At 41.9% G+C, this 23,167-nt stretch overlaps 1 protein-coding gene across 3 annotated transcripts in view; it reads right to left on the bottom strand.

Annotated features, from left to right (window-relative positions):
• Positions 1-23,167, bottom strand: part of ythdc2 (YTH domain containing 2) — a 166,435-nt gene that overhangs the window by 38,863 nt on the left and 104,405 nt on the right. For all 3 annotated transcript variants that reach the window (XM_030364496.1, XM_030364498.1, XM_030364497.1), the window contains exons 15-23: positions 22,898-23,061; positions 20,885-20,981; positions 13,766-13,853; positions 6,752-6,832; positions 6,611-6,678; positions 6,391-6,496; positions 6,037-6,156; positions 2,649-2,921; positions 2,372-2,498 (exon numbers count right to left, since the gene is read on the bottom strand). In XM_030364496.1, the coding sequence (XP_030220356.1) occupies positions 2,372-2,498; positions 2,649-2,921; positions 6,037-6,156; positions 6,391-6,496; positions 6,611-6,678; positions 6,752-6,832; positions 13,766-13,853; positions 20,885-20,981; positions 22,898-23,061 (1,124 nt within the window). The remainder of the gene's footprint in view (positions 1-2,371; positions 2,499-2,648; positions 2,922-6,036; positions 6,157-6,390; positions 6,497-6,610; positions 6,679-6,751; positions 6,833-13,765; positions 13,854-20,884; positions 20,982-22,897; positions 23,062-23,167) is intronic.

Genomic DNA, 23,167 nt, shown 5'->3' with positions numbered 1-23,167 from the left:
TTTCTTGTTGACATCACACAGGAGCTGAATGTACTGAACAAGAAGTTACAAGGCCATGGGCTGCATGTCAGTGCTGCCTATGACAACGAGAGAGCATTCTACGCAAAACTCGTCTTATGGAAAGACCAGCTCTCTCAGACAAACCTCTGCCATTTCCCAGCATGCAAGGCACTCATGTATGAGGGCACACTATTCACTGTTGAAGTATGCTGATGCCATTGTGAAACTACAGGAGGAATTTGATCAAAGGTTTGCAGACTTCAAGACACATAGCCACTTTTCAAATTTTTGCTGACTCCTTCTCTTTCGATGTGCAAGATGCCCCTGCTCTGCTTCAAATGGACCTCATTGGCCTGCACTGCAATTCTAAACTCAAAGCCAAGTTCAGGGAGGTGAGTGGAAAAGTAGACAAGCTTGGACAATTTTTGAGAGAATTGCCCCCCCCACCTTCCCTGAGCTTTGCAGGATGTTCAAGCGGACCGTGTGCCTTTTTGGGAGCACATATCTGTGTGAAAGCTCTTCTCCACCATGAACTTCAATAAGTCAAAGTACACGTCCAAACTTACTGATGAGCATCTTCAAGCCATCCTGAGGGTCTCAACTGCTTCCTCTCTCAAGCCAAATGGGCCTCAGCTGTGTGAGAGGAAGCGCTGCCAGGTCTCTGGCAGTAAGGAGTAGGCAAGCTTAGCCATATGTTCAGCAGGACAGCTCATGTTCTGACGAAGGTTCATGTTTTAAAGAGCCGTTCATGTTCAAAAGAGCCATTCATGTTCAAAAAAGCATTCATGTTGCTGTCAATAGTAAAGCTAGAGAAGACTGGATATTTGAACTTTTTTTTGGAATACTTGATGTGGCCCAGCCTCACCCAGACTACCTCCAGCGGCCCCCCAGGTAAATTGAGTTTGAAACACCTGCGTATAGCATATAACCGCGTTGGTCCGATTAGTTTAATACATTTTTCACAATTTACCAGCTCTCGTTTTGAAGAATAATTACCGCGCAATAAGTTTCTATGGGAATCGTGACAGACATTTCACGTAAAGTCTACATATTTATAATTTGAAATTCGTCCCAGCCTACTATAGGGCCTATAGCGTATAACCGCGTTTTCTGATTACAGTTTAATGTAACAGTAAGCTGACAACATCGCTAATTAACACTGCAACTTCTCATTAACCACAGAGAGATTGCCATGGTCAAACAAATGTTATTTTTGCGATCATTCTGCTCGCGTATCCGCTGGGTTGATAAAAAAATAATCCTCCTATACGTTTATACCGTACAAGTCTTTAAATATCGATTGCTCCTGCCAGAGGTCCAAAAATTTGCATTTCCCCATTGTCTTTCAAATGACTTTGAACTAACAGAAGCAAACTCGCGAAGTGGTCTGGCAGCAAGCCAGCCGGGTATATCCAGTTGTTTCAGCGCACGCACCATCACCGTGACATCATTGATATCACTCAGGTCCTACTCGCAACATAAAAATAAATCCACGCAAGTTTAAGTAATTTTAGGAGATAGGCCTGCACGTAAATTACACAAATTGAAAAACTCATAGGCCTTTTTGGAAATTGAATACCTCATCAGATGACGTTTGTTATTTTAATGGCCTCAATTTGGGCTAATTTCATTTACTACCTTTTAATACCTTTAACAACCCCGCAAAAACCCTGTAAATGCTTAAATGATGCTCTTCATATGAATTATGGGTAACCTGAATTTGGGAGGTTATGCAACACTTGGGAGACGTTAATTGTGAAAATGGGCTATCGAAATCTGCATCCTCCTACTCATGCTAAGATATACTGATTGTGCTACTGTATTTTCTTTTCATAGAGGCAACAAAGCTAATCTTTTCTTTGTTGTAGGAATTCAGTTTACTTCTCACTCAACTTCGTGCAATTTATATTTTACAACTTAATGATCAATGAACATAATGCTGTAGATCAGCTGTTTGCAGCAAGAAACACCATTCTCACATGTAGTAAATGGTAAATGGACTGCATTTATATAGCGCTTTTTCTGTAACCAGTGGCCACCCAAAGCGCTTTACAATATTGCCTCACAATCACCCATTCATACACACACCGACGGCGGAGTCAGCCATGCAAAGGCTAAAGCCAGCTTGTCGGGAAGAGTTAGGGTTAGATGCCTTGCTCAGGGACACCTCAACACTCAGCTAGGAGGAGCCAGAGATTGAACTAACAACCTTGCGGTTACCAGCCAACCTGCTCTACCTCCTTAGCTACTACCGCCTTTTTGTAGTGCTGACAAAAAGGCTGATACTCAATATCTTTATCTAGCTTTAATATCTTTAATCCTTTATGATCTTTGTTAGGTGTATAGATAGAAAGACAAAAATAGCACTTACCAATTGCACGGAGTTGTCCAAGCAGTTGTGTTCGCATCATAATGATGATCTCCATGGTTGCCTGTGACAGAAAATTCTTCTCACAGAATGATCGCTCCGAGCCATCAGTGCGGGCCTTCTGCCATGCCTAAGTACAGAAGACATAATGAGCGAAGTTTATGGGCAATCATACCATAAGGTTAAATACAACTTATTTTCAATGCTAGCCCCTTCAAATTTACCCAGATTTAGATTGATAGAACATTCAATTCCCCTTAATATGCAATATTTATTTGACCTGAAAAGTTCTCAAAAGAGCCATGTGGTCACTGAAGGTATTGGCAGCGAACCACTTTCTGCTGAGTATAGCAGCCTTTTTCTGAGAGGCGTGAGTAGGAAGTGTGAATGGTTCATTGTTGGCCAGTGTGCAGGCGATGGTCAAGACAGGATCCAAGCACTTGAGCACTATGGCACACAGCACCATCTTGCCAAGGTATGGATCTATGGAGAGATCAGCCAGATGGTGACCGAGGTCGGTCAGGTCCTCACAAGGGTTCATGGCCTCTATATTCTGCAGGGGAGCACAGAGAGACACTTTTACAAGAAGTACTTTACCTAAGCCTTGAATTTAAAGTGCGATTGTGTACACATTCAATCAATAGGCTTATTATAAAATATAATGGGTGTTGTTGCTCTGCTGTAATTGTCTACTACATTTTACAGATTATTGTAGGACAATATTGTCCATATTGTTTCTCCAATTAAAACTAGTGTTTTATTTGATGACAATTAAAAGGTACAATATGCACTTTTTAAAACAACTCTAAAACACATTGTTTCTTAAAAACGCTCATTGGAAGGCTAGAGAGATCTAGGTCCATTTCTCAGACTATGCAATCACGTAATTAGCAAGCTTTGGGGGGATGGAGAGAGAAGGTAGGAGAAAGTTTGCTAACACTGCCCCAGCCGAGGTAGCGAGGACTAACAAGGCTTGGTTACGGTCGTGGTTGATTGAATGGTTGTCGGGAAAACTGAGGGAGATCCAGAAAGCATTTGTTTCTAATTTGAAACTGTTTCCCAGCATGGTCCGCGAGTTTACACTCTCCGAATTAATATACCGTCTTGATTTCGCTCCCGAATGGGCCCTTTCGAACCCTACACATGTTGGGGGTTTTATTTTCTTGTAAATACAATTAGACGGCGTTCAGGTTCCAGGGGCAGGACTTGGGTAGTCGTTTTTTTCGGTATAATTTTCTTAAATGTTCTACTAGTAGTTCTGCTTAACTAGTTCTACACTGAATCATGACCTTGCACTGCACTTGGCGAAATTTGCACTTGGAAATAGTTAATGGCATTTGTAGCCTACACTCAGATGTAGTCTACTCCTTCTTGCATGCGAGAGGCTTGAATAAAAATATAAACAAATCATTCACAGTATGCAAATTATTCTAAAGGGGTCTCTGTGCGTAGTAACTGCAATTGAACATAAAGGGACTCTAAATTATCTAACATTTTTAATTATCTAACTGCGAATGAACATAAAAAAACTCTTAATTCTCTCAACATAAAGAACGGCCAACACGACGTTGTTGAAGACACGCGAGCTGTAGATTTAGGATAACAACCTGTAAGTCTGCTTTAGTTTAGCTATGGGCAGTAGGCCTCGGCTAACTTAATACCTACCATTATAATGTTCAAATGATCTGCTTAAGGCCCACCAGAATAAGTGATTAAACAATGGAGTTATATACCATAACTTCCCAAACTCTGAGCCTCTGTTCTTACACCTCATGCCTTTTACCTAGCTCTGTTAGATGGAGGCAGCTCTCTATATAACCAACGGTACAGTTGTTCCATAGTTCCACAGTTAGGACTCTATTTAGAACAAGAGTGTTTTAAATAGTGTTTTCTAGGGGTGTAACGATTCACTGATACGAATCGGTATCTGGTTGGATTAACACAGATGTGACTAAATCAATACATGGGACCCTGAATTGATTTAAAATGACCAAGAATCAGTTGATGCACTGATTTATATGTTACGAATCGCTTATTTCTTGTATGATTGTTTCGACATGGGTGGTAGAGCTGGGCGACCCCACATAATAATCTACAGTAGGGTTGCCGCGGCGTGGTCATTTTCACACCGAGTAATACGCTCGTGTCAACACCGGTATTACCGGTATAAACGGTATTAACTGTGTAACTATAGGTCAACCGCCATCTTCTCCGTCAACTCTCCTCTCACACTCGGTGACAGCGGCTGGCAGCGCGCCAATTCTCGGCGTCTTATAATAATAATAATAATAATAATAATAATTCATTGAATTTATTTAGCGCTTTTCTAGACACTCAAAGACGCCTACAGTGAAGGGGGGGGGACGGGGGGGACGACCTCACTAACCACCACCAGTATGTAGCACCCATTTGGGTGATGCACGGCAGCCAATCGGCGCCAGAACGCTCACCACACACCAGCTTGAGGTGGAGAGTGAGGGATGAGGTGGAGAGAGGGAAAAGAACATTTAAACACTATCGACCATAATTAAACACTAACGATCACATTTAAACACTATCGACCACAGTCCACATGCAAACACTATCGACCATTTTTAAACACTATGGACCACATGTAAACCCTATCGACCACATGTGAACACTATCGCCCACATTTAAACACTATGGACCACATGTAAACCCTATCGACCACATTTAAACACTATCGCCCACATTTAAACACTATCGCCCACATTTAAACACTATCGACCACATGTAAACCCTATCGACCACATGTAAACCCTATCGACCATATACCTTATAACGTTCTATATATAATAGTATAATATATATATCATAATATCACGGCCAAAAGCTCTGTGCGCCTCCGGATGGCCGTAGCGCGGGGAGCTCTCGTAGGGATTGGGCTTCGTGGGGTTTGTTTACCGGCGTTGCTATGGTTACCGGTCATGTAAGGAAGCTCGTCAATTCACGGCGCCCCAATTCTCCGGCACAGAGCAGAACTGTGGCCTATTCTACACATTTAAATTTTCTTGATTATAATTATATTATTCATTTTTACTGAATTTGTATTTTATTACTGTAAAAAAAAACAAAAAAAAAACGGTGTGCCGGTGTGCAACACAGATTACTCGGTGTTGGCCTCAACACCGGTAACACCGGTAATACCGTATACCGCGGCAACCCTAATCTACAGCTGTGTGGTATGTCAACTCTAATGCAAGTTATGATACTTGTGGCTTTTTCATTAGAATGAAAAGGAATAAGGAGAATAAACATGACTAAAGGTAAGCTCAATAAAACTTTAATACATTTAACTCATCCGTGGACATGATTCTGCCTGGATCAGATTTTCACACCTTGAAACAACTTCAATCTCACGTACTAATGCCCCATACGCCACCAACATTGCAAGCAAGCTAATGGCAACCAGGTTTTCACCAGCAAAGGTCTCGAAAATCTCCCATGTTTCCACTCTACAATGTCATTAAACAATGTATTTTGTTTGGTTTTTCTGCTTTCCCCTCGCTACAGAAATCTAATATTTTACCATAACTTACCTTTAACCTTTGGCATACTGACGAGACCACTACACACAGATTAGAGTGGTGAGCACATTGGCTTGATAAACAGGGCTGTTCGGACACATGTTCGCTACCTCTACGTACCTTTAGCATCTGAACAGCATCATTGATGATGTGAATGTGTGGCGGCTCGGGTGCTTTGGACAGGAACTCGGCCACAGAGCAGTGAACAGGAACCAGTAGTTTAGTGTAGAGACATAGTTCCTGACAAACACAAATTGTTCGGATGACAAAATAGGACCAAATTACTCAAGTCCTCAAATCTTGCCCAGAGTTTTCACCATGAGAGTTTCTTATGGCGGTACCTATCATGACTAGGTGGCTAATAATGCATACGTCTTGCACACCTAATGCCTGAAAAAGCTCTGGCCTATTAGCAGGCTAACATGCTAGCACTCAAATGTGCCAAAAGGATAATGGTATGTACACATCATGTACCTGCATAGGCATCCTTTGAAGTTGCGGAACCGGGAATTCTGTCATATTATCAAACTGGGCCTGGCTGTAGAGGCCAAAGTACATACCAGGCTTGCATCGCCCAGCCCTGTCAACACATAAGCAAGGGAATGAACTAGATTAATGAAATGAACATCAGATTCACAGCTCAAAAAATAAGATCTTGCATGCAAAACAGAAATAACCAAGATGATTACTTTACCTCCCCATTCTTTGTAGAACACTGGCCTTCGATATCCAATTCACTTGTGCCATGGACCCAAACAATTTCTATATCAAAATAATCAAATTGTATAAACCAAATCTTTTTTTAAATCATCTCCTTGAAAATCTACTATATTACCTCTTTGACTTTTCCTGAGTCGATGACAAAGACCACATCTTTAATGGTGATGCTTGTCTCAGCTATACTCGTAGAAAGAATCTGTAAACCGGAGTACAACAAGTTAATTATTTTAAATCTTTCATTGACTTGTATAGTGTCAGTACTATCTAATGAGTCTTGTTTTACAAACATCTAAATGGAAATCATTATCCCTGTTTGAAATAGTTCCCACCCACTAACATAATAAATACAACATTGGGCTGCCTCTGTGTTACATGATTGCCTCTTATCATTCACTTTCTTTGTTTTTGTTGTTATTCTTCCCATATTTTCTTTTTCTGTGGCTCTCTCTTTAAAGATCCAGAGCATTCAGAATAAGGATCCAGATGCCACCTGGATGATTGGTTGCACCCAATAATTCCAGTCAATTCACTTAATGCATCTTTCATCTGCTCTCTCTCATTTCTTCTTGACTGCTAACCAGCCCAGACCTTTGTACAACAGCTTAAGTCAGTAATCCTACAGTACGTGTATGTTTATAGTTATTTCCTTTACGTTATCACTTTTGGGAAAGGAATAGATGCGTTTGGGGTACCATTTATCACGTAGCATGTTATCCGAGGACAGGAAATAACGGCGAGTTTCCACCAGTGGGTGCGGCAAGGCGCAGTGCGATTAGGTCCGGTAGTGTAGGTGCGGCTAGGCGCAGCTCAGTTACGGCTTGCGTTTCCACTGCCGACAGTCCCCTTTTGTTAGGGCGAGGTTTAATCACGGCTAAGTCCGGACCCCACATTTGGAGGTGGAACGTGAAGTGTTCCGGAACAATTGATCAGATCTGCATTTCAATTTCATCCTGTCGCTTTTACCCTTCCTATCTAACTACATTATGACGATCAATCGTCCACCAGGTCCCCTTCGCGACTTGTACAATGAGATGGATGCCCTTCTCAGCTGCTCTCCTGAAGATGGCACACCACTTGTAGTTCTTGGCGACTTCAACATCCTGCCAGAGAAGTTGCACTTGCCTGCAGTAACAGAGTTTTACGTCCCCTTCTCCTCCCACCCACCGGGTCGGGAACCTACTTGACCTGATATACACAAGTTCCTCCTGTGGTACCTCGGCTCTCTCCGTTAACCCTCTCCCTGTGTCTGACCATCACTTTGTTGCTTTCTCTCTCCCCTTGAAGTCCTCCCCCTCCCTCCTCCGTAATCCTCATGCCACCACCCGCCGTAACCTGAAATCTCTCTCTTCCTCTACTTTTGCACCAACTGCCCTGTCTTCACTTCCATCTCTCATCACTAACATTTCTCTCAAATGTCCAACGCGGAAGCCTCGAAATGTATGATATCCTCCCTCTCCTCCTCGGACTCCCTCGGTCCCTTCTACTCTAGACCAGCACGATCCATGCCCCCCCCCCCATCCTTTGCTGAGTCGCGGGCAGCTGAGAGGAAATGTGAAAGATCAAATATTTCACCGCCACTGTGTCAACAGAAAAATCTGCCTTCTACCGGACTGACATCAACTCCTACCCAAGGAAACTGTTTTCCGTGTTCTCTTCCGCCCTCCCCGACCCATCACGTTCCTTTCTCCCTCACAGCCGATTAATTCGTAACCTACTTTACCAAAGTCTGTTGCTCTAAGGTCTCTAACATTAATATGAGTTCCCCTAGGCTGCCTATGGTCCCTGAGTAGCTGGAAATGGCGTGTGAAACGACCACTAGGTATCTTGCTCCGCCTTTGAAAAAGGAAAGTTACCTCCCCTTTCTCTGCCTTGCCCGCTTAGAGAATTTGGCCCGCCAAATTCGATACTTGCTTTTTTCTGGCAACGTCAGAACCGAAAATACAACTTTTCACTCGGCGAGCTGGGTCGATTCTTGGCGGAACTGACGGGGGCAGTATACGTGTGAAAGCAGCACAGAGCAGTCAGCGGCGCTGAAGAAGAAAACCTGCCGTCCTCAGCAGGTGTCACACGTCGGCTCGTCGACAAGAGGGGCTAAGTTGTTTAGAGAATTCAAGGTGAGTGGGTTTCCGTTTACTATCACTGTTGTGTCACATTGTACATGTACATTGTACATTTGGGCATGAGAGTCTACTCTCTCGCTCAGTCGCTCCCTCATGTAGATGTTTAAAGTAATGTAATGATACTGTCTGCGTCATTATACGTAAGGTGACATGATTAAACTAAAAGTTTTTTGTTTTGTTTTCCTTTACCAGACCTGCTGGGGGGGGGGGGATCATCGGTCCAAGGACTGATCTGTGTTCTGTGTTCGAAGTATACGGCTACTCAAATTCTGAGCTACCCTGGACGGGATTTAGCGTGAAAATTCATTACGGAGGTTGTAGAACACAATACAATGGAACGATTTCTAATGACAGACTTCGATGCAAAATGTAGCCCTTTATTATACAGAAATTTGCTGTTGGTGTATTAGCTTAAGACAACACCCTTACCAGATTATTTATCTAAATAGCCCTATGTTAGAATTTACAAACTTTATGCAAGGTCTACGTTCGTGCAGTACTCGGCGTTAACTCAGTCCTAAAAATACAATATTATTGTAAATTAAATCACATTAAAAAAGCGGTAGCTAACGTTAGTTGAATCAAGCAAACAAATAGCTGTTCTTGCTCCAAAATACTTGACTTACCTCAAATTTAACACAAGATAGTTCCTTCAAATTAGGGCTGTAAGGTATGGACTAAAATGTATATCACGGTATGATTTGAGGCATAGACGGTAACGGTATTATATCACGGTATGTTCATTTTATCTTCTAATTTCGATATAAATACCTCTGAAGGGGTAAAATACTGGACAGGCTGCAAAACCGCATTTTTTTTTTTTTTATCTTTTCTCAGGTTACTTCCATCTCTGAAAAACACTAACGTTTAACAGCATGGATTTGTTTCTCCACTTGCTTGCGGACCTTGCCGTATAGTTTTGGCATCTCAAATTGGCTGAAGGGTGTGCGGGCATGTAACGCGTACCTGGGATCGAGTGATTTGACCATCTCTTTAAAGCCCTTTCTATCGACATTTTCTATCGACAGGTAAACAGTGACGGCGTTTGTCATCTCGTTCCACCACTGGCACTTTGTTGTAAGGACTGGCTTTCAAAATGCCTGCGGAAGCAATGTCTGATTGCAGAGACAGCTTCACGCTACCAGCGTCAGTCTCGTACGTTGTGGAATGAGAGCTTGTGAAGGGACTATTGCGCAAGCACGCAGGAGCGCTTGCTGCGCGCCTGCGTGCTTGCGCAATAGCATACTGCCTGAGAAGGCAGCTGTCAATCTGTCCCTGGGAAAAGTAACGTGGTGCCGAATTGAAAAAGGAACTACCGGTATGTTTCGTTACCATATTTTCAGTAGTTGCGCGTAACTTCACTTTTTACATGATAAAGTAGTTAGGTTACTGTATTAACGCATTAGTTACTTTGTTACGCGTTACACACAACATTGTCTACCGGTCACACCGGTGTCACGGTAACGTCAAAATCCATACCGTAGCGCAAATTCCCACTGGTGTACTTTCTATACCGTAGGTCTACACCCCTACTTCAAATCCAAAGGCGAGCTCAGTTGGCTCGTGTGCTTCAAGATTCTGAAGCCAGTGCTGAGATTCCGATGGATCTACGCGATTCACGTGGATGACCCAATTGACCAAGAAAACGGCGATTGTCGCCGAAAAGCGACATGTTTGCAGGTGTGCTGTACAGTAACAGTGTGAGCCAGACCAGGAGAAACAGGAAGAAAGTCACACACTAACACAGCCAAAAATCACTGCAGCTTTTGAAAGGCAGAGAAAATATGACTCAAATTCAATGAGGCAGAAACTCTGCAGTAGCAGAGTTTCTGTGCATGGACCAAGTCCCCATCTACAATGTAGAAAAATATGGATTTCGCCAGATGCTTGAGCAACTCAACGCCAAATATCCGTTACATAGCAGAAACTATTTCATGTACACAGAGATCCTCAGAATCTACACTGAAACTAGAGAACTCATCAACCAGCATCTCAAATAGGAACCGTACTATGCCTGCACAACTGACCTGTGGACAAGCAGAACTGCACAAACCTTCATGTCTATCACTATGCAGTACATAACCAAGTCATGGGAGATGCACTCATGGTGTTTAGGCTGTAGTGGCCTGGACACAGATCAAACAGGTATGTAATTAAAGAACTTACTCAGCTTATTAGCATTTTAAAACAGAACATGGTTTGTTTGAAATAAATTCATTTTATTATTATTATTTTTTAATCTTTATCAGTTCAGGTGAGAATCTGAAGGAAGCCTTTGAAGAGAAAATAGAGGATTGGTAGTTTGACATTTCAAGAATGGCGGGCATAACAACAGAATGCCTCCAACAACAAGAAGGCCTTTAAAGATGACTTCACGTGGATTCCTTGTTTTGGTCATACTCTCCACCTTGCAGTCAACAAAGCCATTGATATTAACTGCAGTATCTGCAGCATTGTCAAGGCTTCGTAAAACAATATCTGCCTTCACCCGATCACCAAAACGTTCACGTCAACTAACAGAAAGAACTCTCACTCCAAGAACATAAACTCATACATGATGAACCCACTCGTTGGAATTCATCATATGACATGGTAGAGAGATTTCTGGAGCAGCAGCAAGCTGTGTGTGCAGTGCTGGCAGAAGACCGGAAGAATTGGCATCCGATGCCCAAAGGCACTGACATTACAATTTTAGAAACCCTGAAAGAAGTCCTCGGACCATTGAGTCCCTTCACTGATGCATTAAGTGATGGGCAGCACACCACTCTCTCATCTGTCTTGCCCCTGACATGGAAAATGTTCACATCTCTCAATGATGAAGAGAAAGACTCTTGCTGTGGAGATGAAGAGTGCCATCAGAGATGATCAAATGTGCGTGTTAATGATGACAAGCAGTTGCTGCTCATTTTGAACAGTGCCACCTACCTTGACCCTAGGTTTAAGGACATGTTTGTTTCGCTTAAGGAGGAAGTCAAACAATGTCTCCTGGACCAAGTAGGAGGACTTGCTGAGCCTAACAGAAGTCAAAGCCATGTGCCAGACCCAGGACAGGATGAGGACTCAAACCTAGTTAGGCCACAGAAAAAGCAGAAGGGTGACTTGAGACGACTGCTGTCAAGTATCCAAGGAGAAAAGAAAGGCAGTGGTGCTATCCCCTAAACTCCTGGAGAACCCCTGCTCCGAAGCGATAAGCCGAAAGATGAGTATCAGGTATAAAAAAAAAAAAAGCCAGAAATCAGTGCTGAGGAACCACTTTCCGGGTTGAAAACAAATGCACGTAGTCTACCTCAGCTCCCTGATTTTGCCAGTAAGTATCTGTGCATTGCTGCATCAAGTTGTGCTTCTGGTAGAGTTTTCAGTACTTCTGGCTTGATTGTCAGTCCAAGACGGTCAAGACTGACCCAAGAAAACATTGCCATGTTGGTGTTCCTTTCAAAAAACCTGGAACTGACAAAGAAGTTCAATAATTCCTTAAGTTATGCCTGTTGGAACCTAGCATTAGAGGTTTTAATTATGCGAGATCAGGCTCCACACCACTGTTGTTATTTATTTGCATATTTATAAGAACAATATTGTTTGTTTTATATACTTGAAGGCTCCACGCCACTGCTGTTCTTTTTTTAATATTAAATAGTTGACTATTGTTGTTCTTATGACCATATTTATAAGCACAGTATTGTTTGTTTTAAGACTGGATGGCTATAGGCCACTCCTGGTCTTTTTTTAATGTCTGTTGGCAGCTGGTACTGCAATTTAAATTCTGTGCAAAAGATGTTGAAGAACAGTGGTGTTAAATACTTGACATTTTGAAGCAGTTTTCAATAAATTAGTGAATTTAAAAGTACATGGGTCCTGTTTTTTCTTTTAAAAGTTGTGGCATCGAATTAGTATCGAAAATCGTGGAAATTCACAGGGATTGGTATCAACTACTGAAATTCTGGTAACGTGACAACCCTAGAATACACACACTGTAACGCAAGTGTTGTACACTTCTTTGTTAATTTGATAACCGCTTTTTATGGCGCATAAGTCTCTGGTTTTCCACAACGAGACCTGTAGTGGGGGATATCTCCGCCATGGTTGAGAAGGAATTTGGGGAAAGGAACTTTGGCTTTGCCTCCCTGAAGAACATGAACCTCGAAATGGAGGAGAAAGAGATTGTTGCCCACGATTGTCTCCCCCGGAGCCCTGCTGCCCGCCGCCGCGAGGCAACTCTGACCGCTTCCGAGGCGGTGGTGCCTCGGCAGCGGTCAGTGGGGCTCTGGCGGTAGACAATCGCGGGCACAATCCCTTTGTTCTCCATGTCGCGGTTCAGTCAACTTCAGATTGATGTGGAATTGGAAGAACGAGAGATGTCTGAGAACCTGACGCAGTCATTTGAGATTCATTATATCGTCTGGAGGCGCACACAGCTTTTGGCCGTGATAATATATATTATATGATACAGATATCTATGTATAATATGATATTATTTAGATATAGAGCTCCAGGACTCCTGCCGGAGCACCCAGAGAGTTCTAAAGTATTTACAGAACACAGCCAAAGGCTGTGTGCGCCTCGCCATTGTGCGTCTCTTGATTGTGATACATCCACTGTAAACAGAGCACCTGCTAGCGTTGCCGCAAGCTGCTCAGTACCACACCCCCACCCTCTACCTTGACCCGCCTCTAAAAAATGGCACGTTTATGGAAAGACCATGTGGGATTGGCTCGTAGCGGCTGTAATTCTGCACCAAGGCTGAATTTCTTGAACGTCTTCAAATAATGTATTCAGGGCCCACTAAGACCTATATATAGGCAGCCATAAACTAGCATGCCAGGGGACCTTTACAATTATTCATGCAAAAGCAAGGCACACAAATGCATCCCACATGCTGAAGAAAATGTCACCTGGCTAAATGGCAGGTGAGGTGGATTATGTATCACCACTAATCCACATATCTCAATAAAATACTAGCCAGCTATAAATGCCCTTTCCAGCATAGGATTGGCACAAATATGCATATTTACCAATTTGCGGACACCTTCTGGAGATTTCTGCATGGCCTTCTGTTGGTCCTGTGGCTGCATGTTTGAGTGGAGTGTGAATAGCTGGTACCTGTAATTGTAACAAATGACATTCACCCATCCAAACATTCTAAATCATTTGAATACTTTTTTTTTGTAATCCATAGCCAATCATTCAATTTGGAGTATACAAACATGAATTAAACTCATGTTAAAATAACTAAACATAAAGTTAGTTGTTAGAAACTAACAGTTGGAATGAAACCTTCTGTGACAATTATTGTTAAATGGTCAGGAACTATTATGCAAAGATCTCCCTTCTAGATGGAAGCTCTGACATGCAAGACATGAAGTCAATGAAAGGGTTGGAGTTGCTATGGTTCATAGTAGGTTGAAATATTGAATGTTAAAAAAGATGCACTATAAACAAGGCTTCTTTCAGATCAAGTTCAAGTTATTCATTGTCCCTAAAGAGGGAAATTGTTATGCAGCCAGGGACACAATTTAAAGCAGCGACACTGAATCGGATAATGACGAGAGGGAGCCGGGCATGTTGGATGCCGTAGCCTCGGCCAACTGTTCAATTCGGACACTGAAGAAGAAGAATTCGAGGGATTCGTGGACGGGGAATGAACCGAAAAAGTGAGCTTTACGTGTTATATGTAACTGAACAATGTTGAGTTATGCACTAATGTTTGAATTAGCGGTATCAGACTGTGTCTCTTTTACGTGTTTACAACTGAACAAGGCTGGGAGATATTGTGAATATGCACATTAACGTTTGAACAACGTTGAGTTATTGTGAATGCACTACGTATAAAACTATGTTTTATACGTAAGTTGAACAATTTAGAGAGTTACTATATTGTGAATGCACTAACGTTTGATTTAGTGGTATCAGACTGTTTCTTTTACTACGTGTTTACTGAATCAGGGAAAAGTTCCCCTCCACGTTTGGGAGAAGAGTGAACAAGGCTGGGAGATATTGTTAATATGCACATTAACGTTTGAACATCGTTACCATGGGAGTGAACGGAGTTGTCAGAACGCTTAATAAAGTTTGACTTTATCTGACTGTTTTGTTGACATTCCCTTTAGCACAGCTCGGTCTAGTGGATGCATAACGCAACCCCAGTCAAACGTTTGACTGCAGTATCTTCTATTCTATGCGCCTTATAATCCGTTGCGCCCTATATCTGAAAACAGTTCTAAAATAGGCCATTCATTGAAGGTGCGCCTTATACTGCGGAAAATGTGGTACTAAAAGGAGCAGTGCTCTCCTTTCTACAGTCAAAACAGCCTTCGCGCACATACCAGAAATGAGTTTGCAGTAGGGCTGGGCGATATGGGCCAAAATGAATATCTCGATATTTTTTTACTATATCTCGATACACGATATATATATCTTGATATATTTTGAATTTCCTCTAGAGCACATCATAAATGCTCGATTCAACCATGTCTGGCATAATGTTACGTCGGTAATAATTCTAGTATTACTGAAACATAAGTCTGCATGTAGATTACATGAAACAACTTTTGCGTTTAAACTCATTAGTGCTTTCTATTGGAACAATTTAGAACTTGCACATAAGAAAAGGAAAATCACAGCAAGTTAGATTTACCAACACAGCATTTATTCAAACCGTCAATTATTTATTAACAGTTTGACTATTAATTATTATATATACACTGCCAGATGAAGGATCCAGTGCTATTCTTTTTCGAAACCAAATCCTCAGTTTCCATCCTTTTTTCTCTCTCTGGCTGTTCTCACTCACCGGTCGGAGGTACACACACCTACAGCAGCGCGCCTTCCAGACTACGTCACACACGCGCGTCCATGAGAATCTCGTGGATTCGCAATGGGCGGGGGAATGAGTGTGTTTAGAGAGCCACAGGAAAGAGCGAGAGAAGGGAACACTGTGCGTTAAACAAACCCCGAGAAGCCCAATCCCTATGAGCTCCCCACGCTACGGCCATCCGGAGGCGCACAGAGCTTTTGGCCGCGATATTATATAAACAATTATATTATATATAATTATATATAGAGCTCCGGGAGTCGCAAACGAAAACAATCACTTTCTCCTCCATGCTGCAGTTCACCCCGGACTGCACTGCACCGAGTTTGACAGTTGAACACTGGTTGGCTGTTACGTTACACATGTCACTCAGTAGCCACGCTATTGAACGCTGATTGGCTGTCATCACGCGAAATTCGCATCAAAGTTGAAATATTTCAACTCAAGCGAATTTGTCGCGCCACAAATCCTCGTGAACGCGCTCGCCTGTGCACGGCGAAAGTGTGGCGCGAATAAAAATTTAGCCCGATACGCTTCCCTACGTTCACTTTGTATGAGATCTTGTCGCCCTGTTGCGTGAAAGCACAACGAGTATGCCGGCGGCGGCAAAAATAAACATTGTGTGCCAATTTGTATTCGATGTTCGCGACAGGGGCATTTTATACATCCCCTGGAGAACATCTCGCGATACATCGCATATTTTCGAAATATCGCCCAGCCCTAGTTTGCAGTGTGACGGTTCCTTTTCTGTGATAATTTCCATAATTCGCATTCGCATAATTTTAATAGCTATCAATTTAAATTACCAACAATGGATTTCTATCGATTTTATCTGCATTTAGTTTAGCACTGTATAGTACTAATCAACTCAAACTGTAAATATATATATTTTCTTTTTTTTACTGTTACAATGTCAGATTTGAAATTCCTGCCCCCTCCGCTACGTAAACAAGATGGCGGCCATTGAGGTTGGAAAGTGTCCATCGGTCCACACTCAAGTTTTAGATAGTTTTGAGTGTGTCACCGAGGTACTTCCAGTGCACTGCGTTTTTTTTGCACACTCTCCGTTTTTGCGCAAATTGCACTCAAAAAGGTAAGTGTAAGTATAGAAGTGTGCGATTTCAGACACAGTATAGGTCTTGCATGGTATGACAAGTATGGTTACCATGGCCCTGTCATATACATCATTGCAGATTGCTTTATATTTTGTTCCGTATGCCACAAATATTCTTATTATTTGGTCACGGTTGGACTCAAACAGAATAACTCTTACACAGCATTGCACAGCAGACGAAGCAAGTTTAATTAGCCTCCAGGTTGACCCCATAAAGCTGTTGACCTCTCTTTGTCTGGCTCACCCCATCCTGACAGGAAGAAGTAAGGGGGCTTTATGATGGCCACACAGATTTTTGAAAACCATCTTTGGATTTGTTGCAACTTGTTACAATGGATAATAAAGTCTTTATCTTTCCAACTTCGGCTTCCTTGACCTCTCTTATAAATGTTTACTATGTACCTATACAATGTAAACACAAGCAGCTGCATTGCCAATACCACTATTAAACGTTCTGTCCACTAGAGGACATTCTACAAACAAAATCTTGCCTGGTAAATAATATAATATCAGCACAGCCTCTTGACCGTCCGTTTACATCCCAAGCAAATAAATCGCTTTAACCAATCAAATTTGGGCATCTTTGTTATAGTCAACATGGCCACTATACAAGTTGTAGGACATGGACACAGTACTTGGACAGACAGATTTACTTTCATCAACTAAGTGTTCTTATTCTATCCCATAGTAGTAAAATACAATCCTAGAGCAATAATTATCACTATCTGTTATATGTATTGATCATCCATAGAGGTAAACTACAATCCGAGAGCTATAATTAGACCTATCTGTTATATGTATTGATCATCCATAGTGGTAAACTACAATCATAAGCCTATAATTATCACCACCTGTTATATGTATTAATCATTAATCTCGATAGCAGTCGGCAGTACAAGCAATTGTTTAATTACACAATTTAGGTGAACATAAAGTGCAGTTGATTCGCAACAGTTTAGTTTTGGATCAGAATTTCTATGAAAAAGGTGATCGCCTGTTTAAGTTATTGAACAGGGAAACTATCGTCTCTAGGCAAAAAGTCGAGAAAGGCGAGATTTGCTTACATTAGCCAACACATTGATAAAAAATTCAAATAGAAATTTCAGCATTTGATTAGTATAGTTTGTTTTACTATTCTAATGATATTCAACTCCCGAAACAGCCCTAGTTGTGATTATCCACAACAGTTTCCCCGATATTAGTTATTTTTGCTTTGATTGTTCGTCCAAATGGTCCCAGTGTCACCTACATGTGTGCCAAGTTTGCAGCTTGTACCGCCTCGGAATCAGGTGATGGTGGGTGTTTGGTGCGTTTAGAAAGTTGTTCATCATGAGTAATGTTGGATGTACACAAAAGTAAATACTTATAGTGGCAAAGTCACGCCCCTTCCGGTCGAGCCCATGGGACCTATGAGATCGAAAAATATGAATTGGTTTCAATGGAGAGAAAGTAATTACCTTCTGGTCCCAGTCTTTATATGCCCCGGATTACACATATGTTTGTGGAATTAAATGTTAATCTTTCATGTCAAGATTTTGACCGTTTATTGTGCAATTGTTCAGTTAAAGGAGCATTTCACCGGTGGAGGCATGAATATGTATTGAAATTGGGTCCTATATGTAGTCTAATAATAAAATAAAATTCTAATTTGGTGCCGTCTTGACCGAGAAAAGGCAGAAAGTGACTTTTTGGCGCTTGTGGATTGAAGACAACAACTCCCACCATGCACAGCTTCGCTGGCGGCCACTCCCGCTGATCATCTCCGCCTATCGGACACCTCCTTGTTCCATCTACTAATGGAACAAATCAGCGTGGAGCTTGACCCGACGTCACTGGCAGAGAGTAGTGACGCTTGCACAGAAGCATACGGCCGACATCTTTCTTTATTCTGGGTGGAAATAGTAACATAGTTACGCCATTAAATGCGTTTATGTAAACATTTATAGCAAGAAATGTGCATTTTACTTTCATCATGTTCGCTCGTTGAATGTGAAGGATGTTTGGTTTGATAGTTATGACGAAGAGGGAACGCTCCATTCACTTGCATGGACAGCGTCTCTGGTTGCTAAGCAACCTCAACGTCTTGGCGGACTATCTGCTGATCAACACTACGAATGCTGGAAACACACCAGACACACCATGTGAAGTTATTTAACCCGATTATTGTTATTTATATCCGAGATTATTTAATCTAACCCGATCTAAACTCTATCATGCACCCTAACACGGCGGCGTTTGGGTTTCCTACCTCGGACTCCTAAATCCAGCGCAGCCACAGGCGCGTTGGCGCGTTGAACCATTTTTGTGACACAATGATCAAGCGTCAAGTTGGACAAGTTACACGCGTTTGGTGTGGCAGTAGCATTATACGGTTTCACCCAAAAAATCGGCTTCGTGTGGACGGGGCCAAGAAGGCAAACATCACGTCACCAAGTCACCAAGACGGGGAGACAGCGCCAGGCGACTTACGCCACTATCTGCCAATGGATCGTGGATGCCTGGGCTGATATAACAGTCTCAACTGTGGTCCAAGCTTTCACGAAGGCAGGAATAATCACTGAACTGCCAGGCAACAGCAGCGACACTGACTCGGATAATGACGAGAGGGATCCGGGCATGTTGGATGCCGTACTCGCCCAACTGTTCAATTCGGACACACAAGAATTCGAGGGATTCGTAGACGTGGAATGAACTGAAAAGTGAGCTTATTGTTAAGAGATATGGATATTGATCAGATATTGATGAGATATTGTTAATATGCACATTAAGGTTTGAACATCGTTACCATGGGAGTGACCGGAGTTGTCAGAACGCTTAATAAAGTTTGACTTTATCTGACTGTTTTGTTGACATTCCCTTTAGCACAGCTCGGTCTAGTCGATGCATAACGCAACCCCAGTCAAACGTTTGACTGCAGTATCTTCTATTCTATGAGCCTTATAATCCGGTGTGCCCTATATATGAAAACAGTTCTAAAATAGGCCATTCATTAAAGGTGCGCCTTATAATCCGGTGTGCCTTATAATGCGGAAAATACGGTAGTCCTCGTTTGTATTTCTTTCGAAATGGTGAACTTTTGCATGGAGCCAACTTCTATGTCAGATCCAGTACCCTCCGCCAATGTACTTCAGTTTTATCAACAGCCTGTTATCTTAGCTTCAGACGCTGTGGATGTTAGTTTCTGCTGGTGAAGTCCCACCCACTGGCACTGCTCTAATAGGTCTGTAGCGTCAGTGGGTCCCACCCCCCTCTAGGGGGTGGCACCCACTTCCTATTTTCTTGTACGCAAAAATCGTCATATTGCGTCATTGAAAACAGGAAGTGTTGGAGATCGATACGGATCTCTCCAGTCTCTCCAGAAAATAAGGGAATGATGCTGGACCATTCAAAAATATGCGGGGGGTTCTAAAAATACAAGCTGATGTGAAATGGGTGAAGTTGCCCTTTAAAGGCTGTAGAGAAAACAAAATGAGAAAGACTACACGTTTGTATGTGACGGCACACTCCCTGCGACTGGCGTGGACAAGACCGACAATCTCCCCATCGGCATAACTGGAACTCTACACATGCCCCAACTTATAGTTTTCACCTCTTTCAATGCTTTTTTCCTACCTTCGGAAAATAGAGGTGAAGTGGAGTAGAGAGATCGCCATGACTGTACCAACATTATTTGAGTTTTCTTTGCATGAAAAATGATAATTGAAATCAACAAACGTATGTGTAATCCAGGGCATATAAAGACTGGGACCAGAAAATAATGTCTTTCTCTCCATTGAAACCCATTCATATTTTTCGATCTTATAGGTCCCATGGACTCTACTGCACATATTTTGGTATAATCGGCTAAAAACAGCCAACTTAGGAATGCGTCTACATGCGCTTTTTTTGCTCCCAAACGAACAACCCAACTCTTTATCAAATTAAACATATCCCAGATCCATTCTACACCGGATTTCTCCTTTAATAATAATACTAACAAATAGAAAAAGGGTTCCTTTTTTTTTTCTTTCCTACAAGGGATTTCATAGTACCCCTAATAATAAATAATAACAGTACTTACAAATATAAAAGGATTCCTACGGATTTCATGTGACCCATTAATAATAATAACACATTATGATGGGGTGACCTTGAGAGTCAAGAGTGGTGGTAGCTCTTCTAATAACCTGTTTATCCTGAAGATATTGATTAACAATGTACAATTACCTTTCAGGGTTGTCTGCAAATCGCCTGTCATCAAGCAGAATACAATCTCTGAGTGCCACGATTTCATCATACCCAGTCAGGAAGATGAGCACTGCGCCTTTAGAGAGGGAAATACATCATCACTGTGATACAGAGAGGAAGAAGGCTGACCACTAAGGCAAATGGTGCATTATGTATTGTTGTGTCAACACGAATACTTGTATTACAAATCATTAAACTTTTATTATTGTGTATTATTTCTATGTTGTTTAATACTCATTTGTATATATCATCGTTGTCAGGGGAGTAGCCAGGACATTATTACTGCGGTGGGCCGTGGCCAGCTCGGGCCAGTCTTGTATTTGGGGAGGCACTTGATTGTCCACGGGGGTTATTTTCCCTAAAAGCTATGTTTGGTAGTGCCGTTTTTTTTTTGGTCATGGTTCATGTGTGCAATAACAATTACCGTAATTCTCGGACAATAAGCCGCGCCTTTTTTCCCATTTTGCGATTCTGCGGCTTATATAAACGGTGCGGGTAATTTATTTATTTTATAGCTAACGGCCACTAGGGGGCCTCCTAAATCTATGGATTTTTAAGCGGCGGGCTCCAGTGCGGCTTATATAGGTAAACATCATTCAATTTAGCTGCTGCGGCTTATACTCCGGTGCGCCTTATAGTGCGGAAAATACGGTACATTTTATGAGAAAGATCCTGGCAGAGAATCGTGATACCAATTCTAAGCTGAAAAATCATGATTCTTATTTTTCCCCAAATCGTGAAGGCCTGGGGGGGTTAAGTGCAATATTTATTCATAACGTCAAAATATAACACTTTGAATAAGAATAATAAGTCAAAATTAGATCCAACTAATAGTGCATATATTTCATTTTAGACTTTCCGTTCAGGATACACATTTTTTTTTTTTTCTGGGGGGCCAGCAGGGGGGGACAACCTCCCCCATGTGGTTACGCTCCTGGGCGTCCCTTGGGGTTGCTCCCTTTATCCATTGTATGATGTTGTGTTAGCTGCCGTTTGTATTGTTACTGTCTGATGCTTTTGCCATGTCGATCCATGTCTTAATTTTTTGAAGATGCCTTCAATAATCTGGTTAATTTCCCCCGATACCATATCGCAAATGTCTTTGCTACTCCTGCCATGGCTGGCTTCAGCTTTGGCAAATCTGCAATCTACCTTTGTTATGTTAATATCAAACCTAAAATTATTACGCTGTTCATTCCAAGAGGACCATTATTCTGGGCTAAAAACCTTCAAGAACAAACTTCCCTATTCCTAGTTAAAACTACAAATAATGTGTTTTTGCAACCACCATTAACGGATAATCCAGTGTCTGAACACTATTTTGAAACCTCACAAGGTGTTAACAATCTATGTATAGTAGCCATGAGTCCCACAGGATGAATTGCCTTCAATCAGAACACACCGTCTTAAATTGTATCTAGTGGAGATATGGGGCAATTGCAATGGCTTGGTTTGGTGGCCTCCAATTATATTCACCCTGACCTTTTAACAGATGGGTCAAATGTACCCACTGTTGATAAGCCCCTGTTCCTTGGGCTCACTGGGATCACTCACTGTTGGGAGGCAGGGTAAAGAATAACGTTGTCTTGTACTATGTCCCCTTGATCTTGTGTGGCCTTCAAAGCTGGTATGAGTTCTCTATACTCTATTTAGTTTAGAACTTCAGAAAAATCCTTGTTGATTTAAACTTTCATTCCTGTTGAATTCTTTGCCCTCTTCGAGATTTTGAGATCGGTTGGGTTGGGTTCTCAGCAGTATGTCGTCCAGTTAAATGCACTCTTTCCAGCTCAATACACGTAACTTTGACTTTGTCAGAAATAACTTGGAAATCCCACTTGGAATTCGACTTTAAAGTTAATTTAAGTTAAGGAGTAACTATATAAAGAACCCTGTTAATAACCTCTGTCAAATGCTTAAGAAACCAGTGTTGACTAGTTTATTCCTGGTGATGTTGGTGCTGTGTCTCACTCTTTAGACTGCTTCCTTACTCACCATCGTCAGAGCTTGAGCAGATGTAATGGAGCAGGTCAACAATGATGTCCAGATGGATCTGGTCATTCTTAAAGCTGCAGTGATAATCCTGAAGGTAGTTCCGGTCCTGAGCACTGAGCTCCATATTCCTTCGGGGCTCCTTCAATGACTCGGGATCGCCACCCCTATTTATTTATTTTTCGCAAAATGCAGGAACTTATTGCCTACCTTAAAGATCCAGTGTTAAGAATCATCATAATTTGAGAATTCAATTGAGAATCCTCTAATTAC

This window comes from Gadus morhua, chromosome 8, assembly GCF_902167405.1.
Source record: "Gadus morhua chromosome 8, gadMor3.0, whole genome shotgun sequence".
Classification (NCBI taxonomy): domain Eukaryota; kingdom Metazoa; phylum Chordata; class Actinopteri; order Gadiformes; family Gadidae; genus Gadus; species Gadus morhua.
This window is presented reverse-complemented; position numbering and strand designations above follow the sequence as displayed.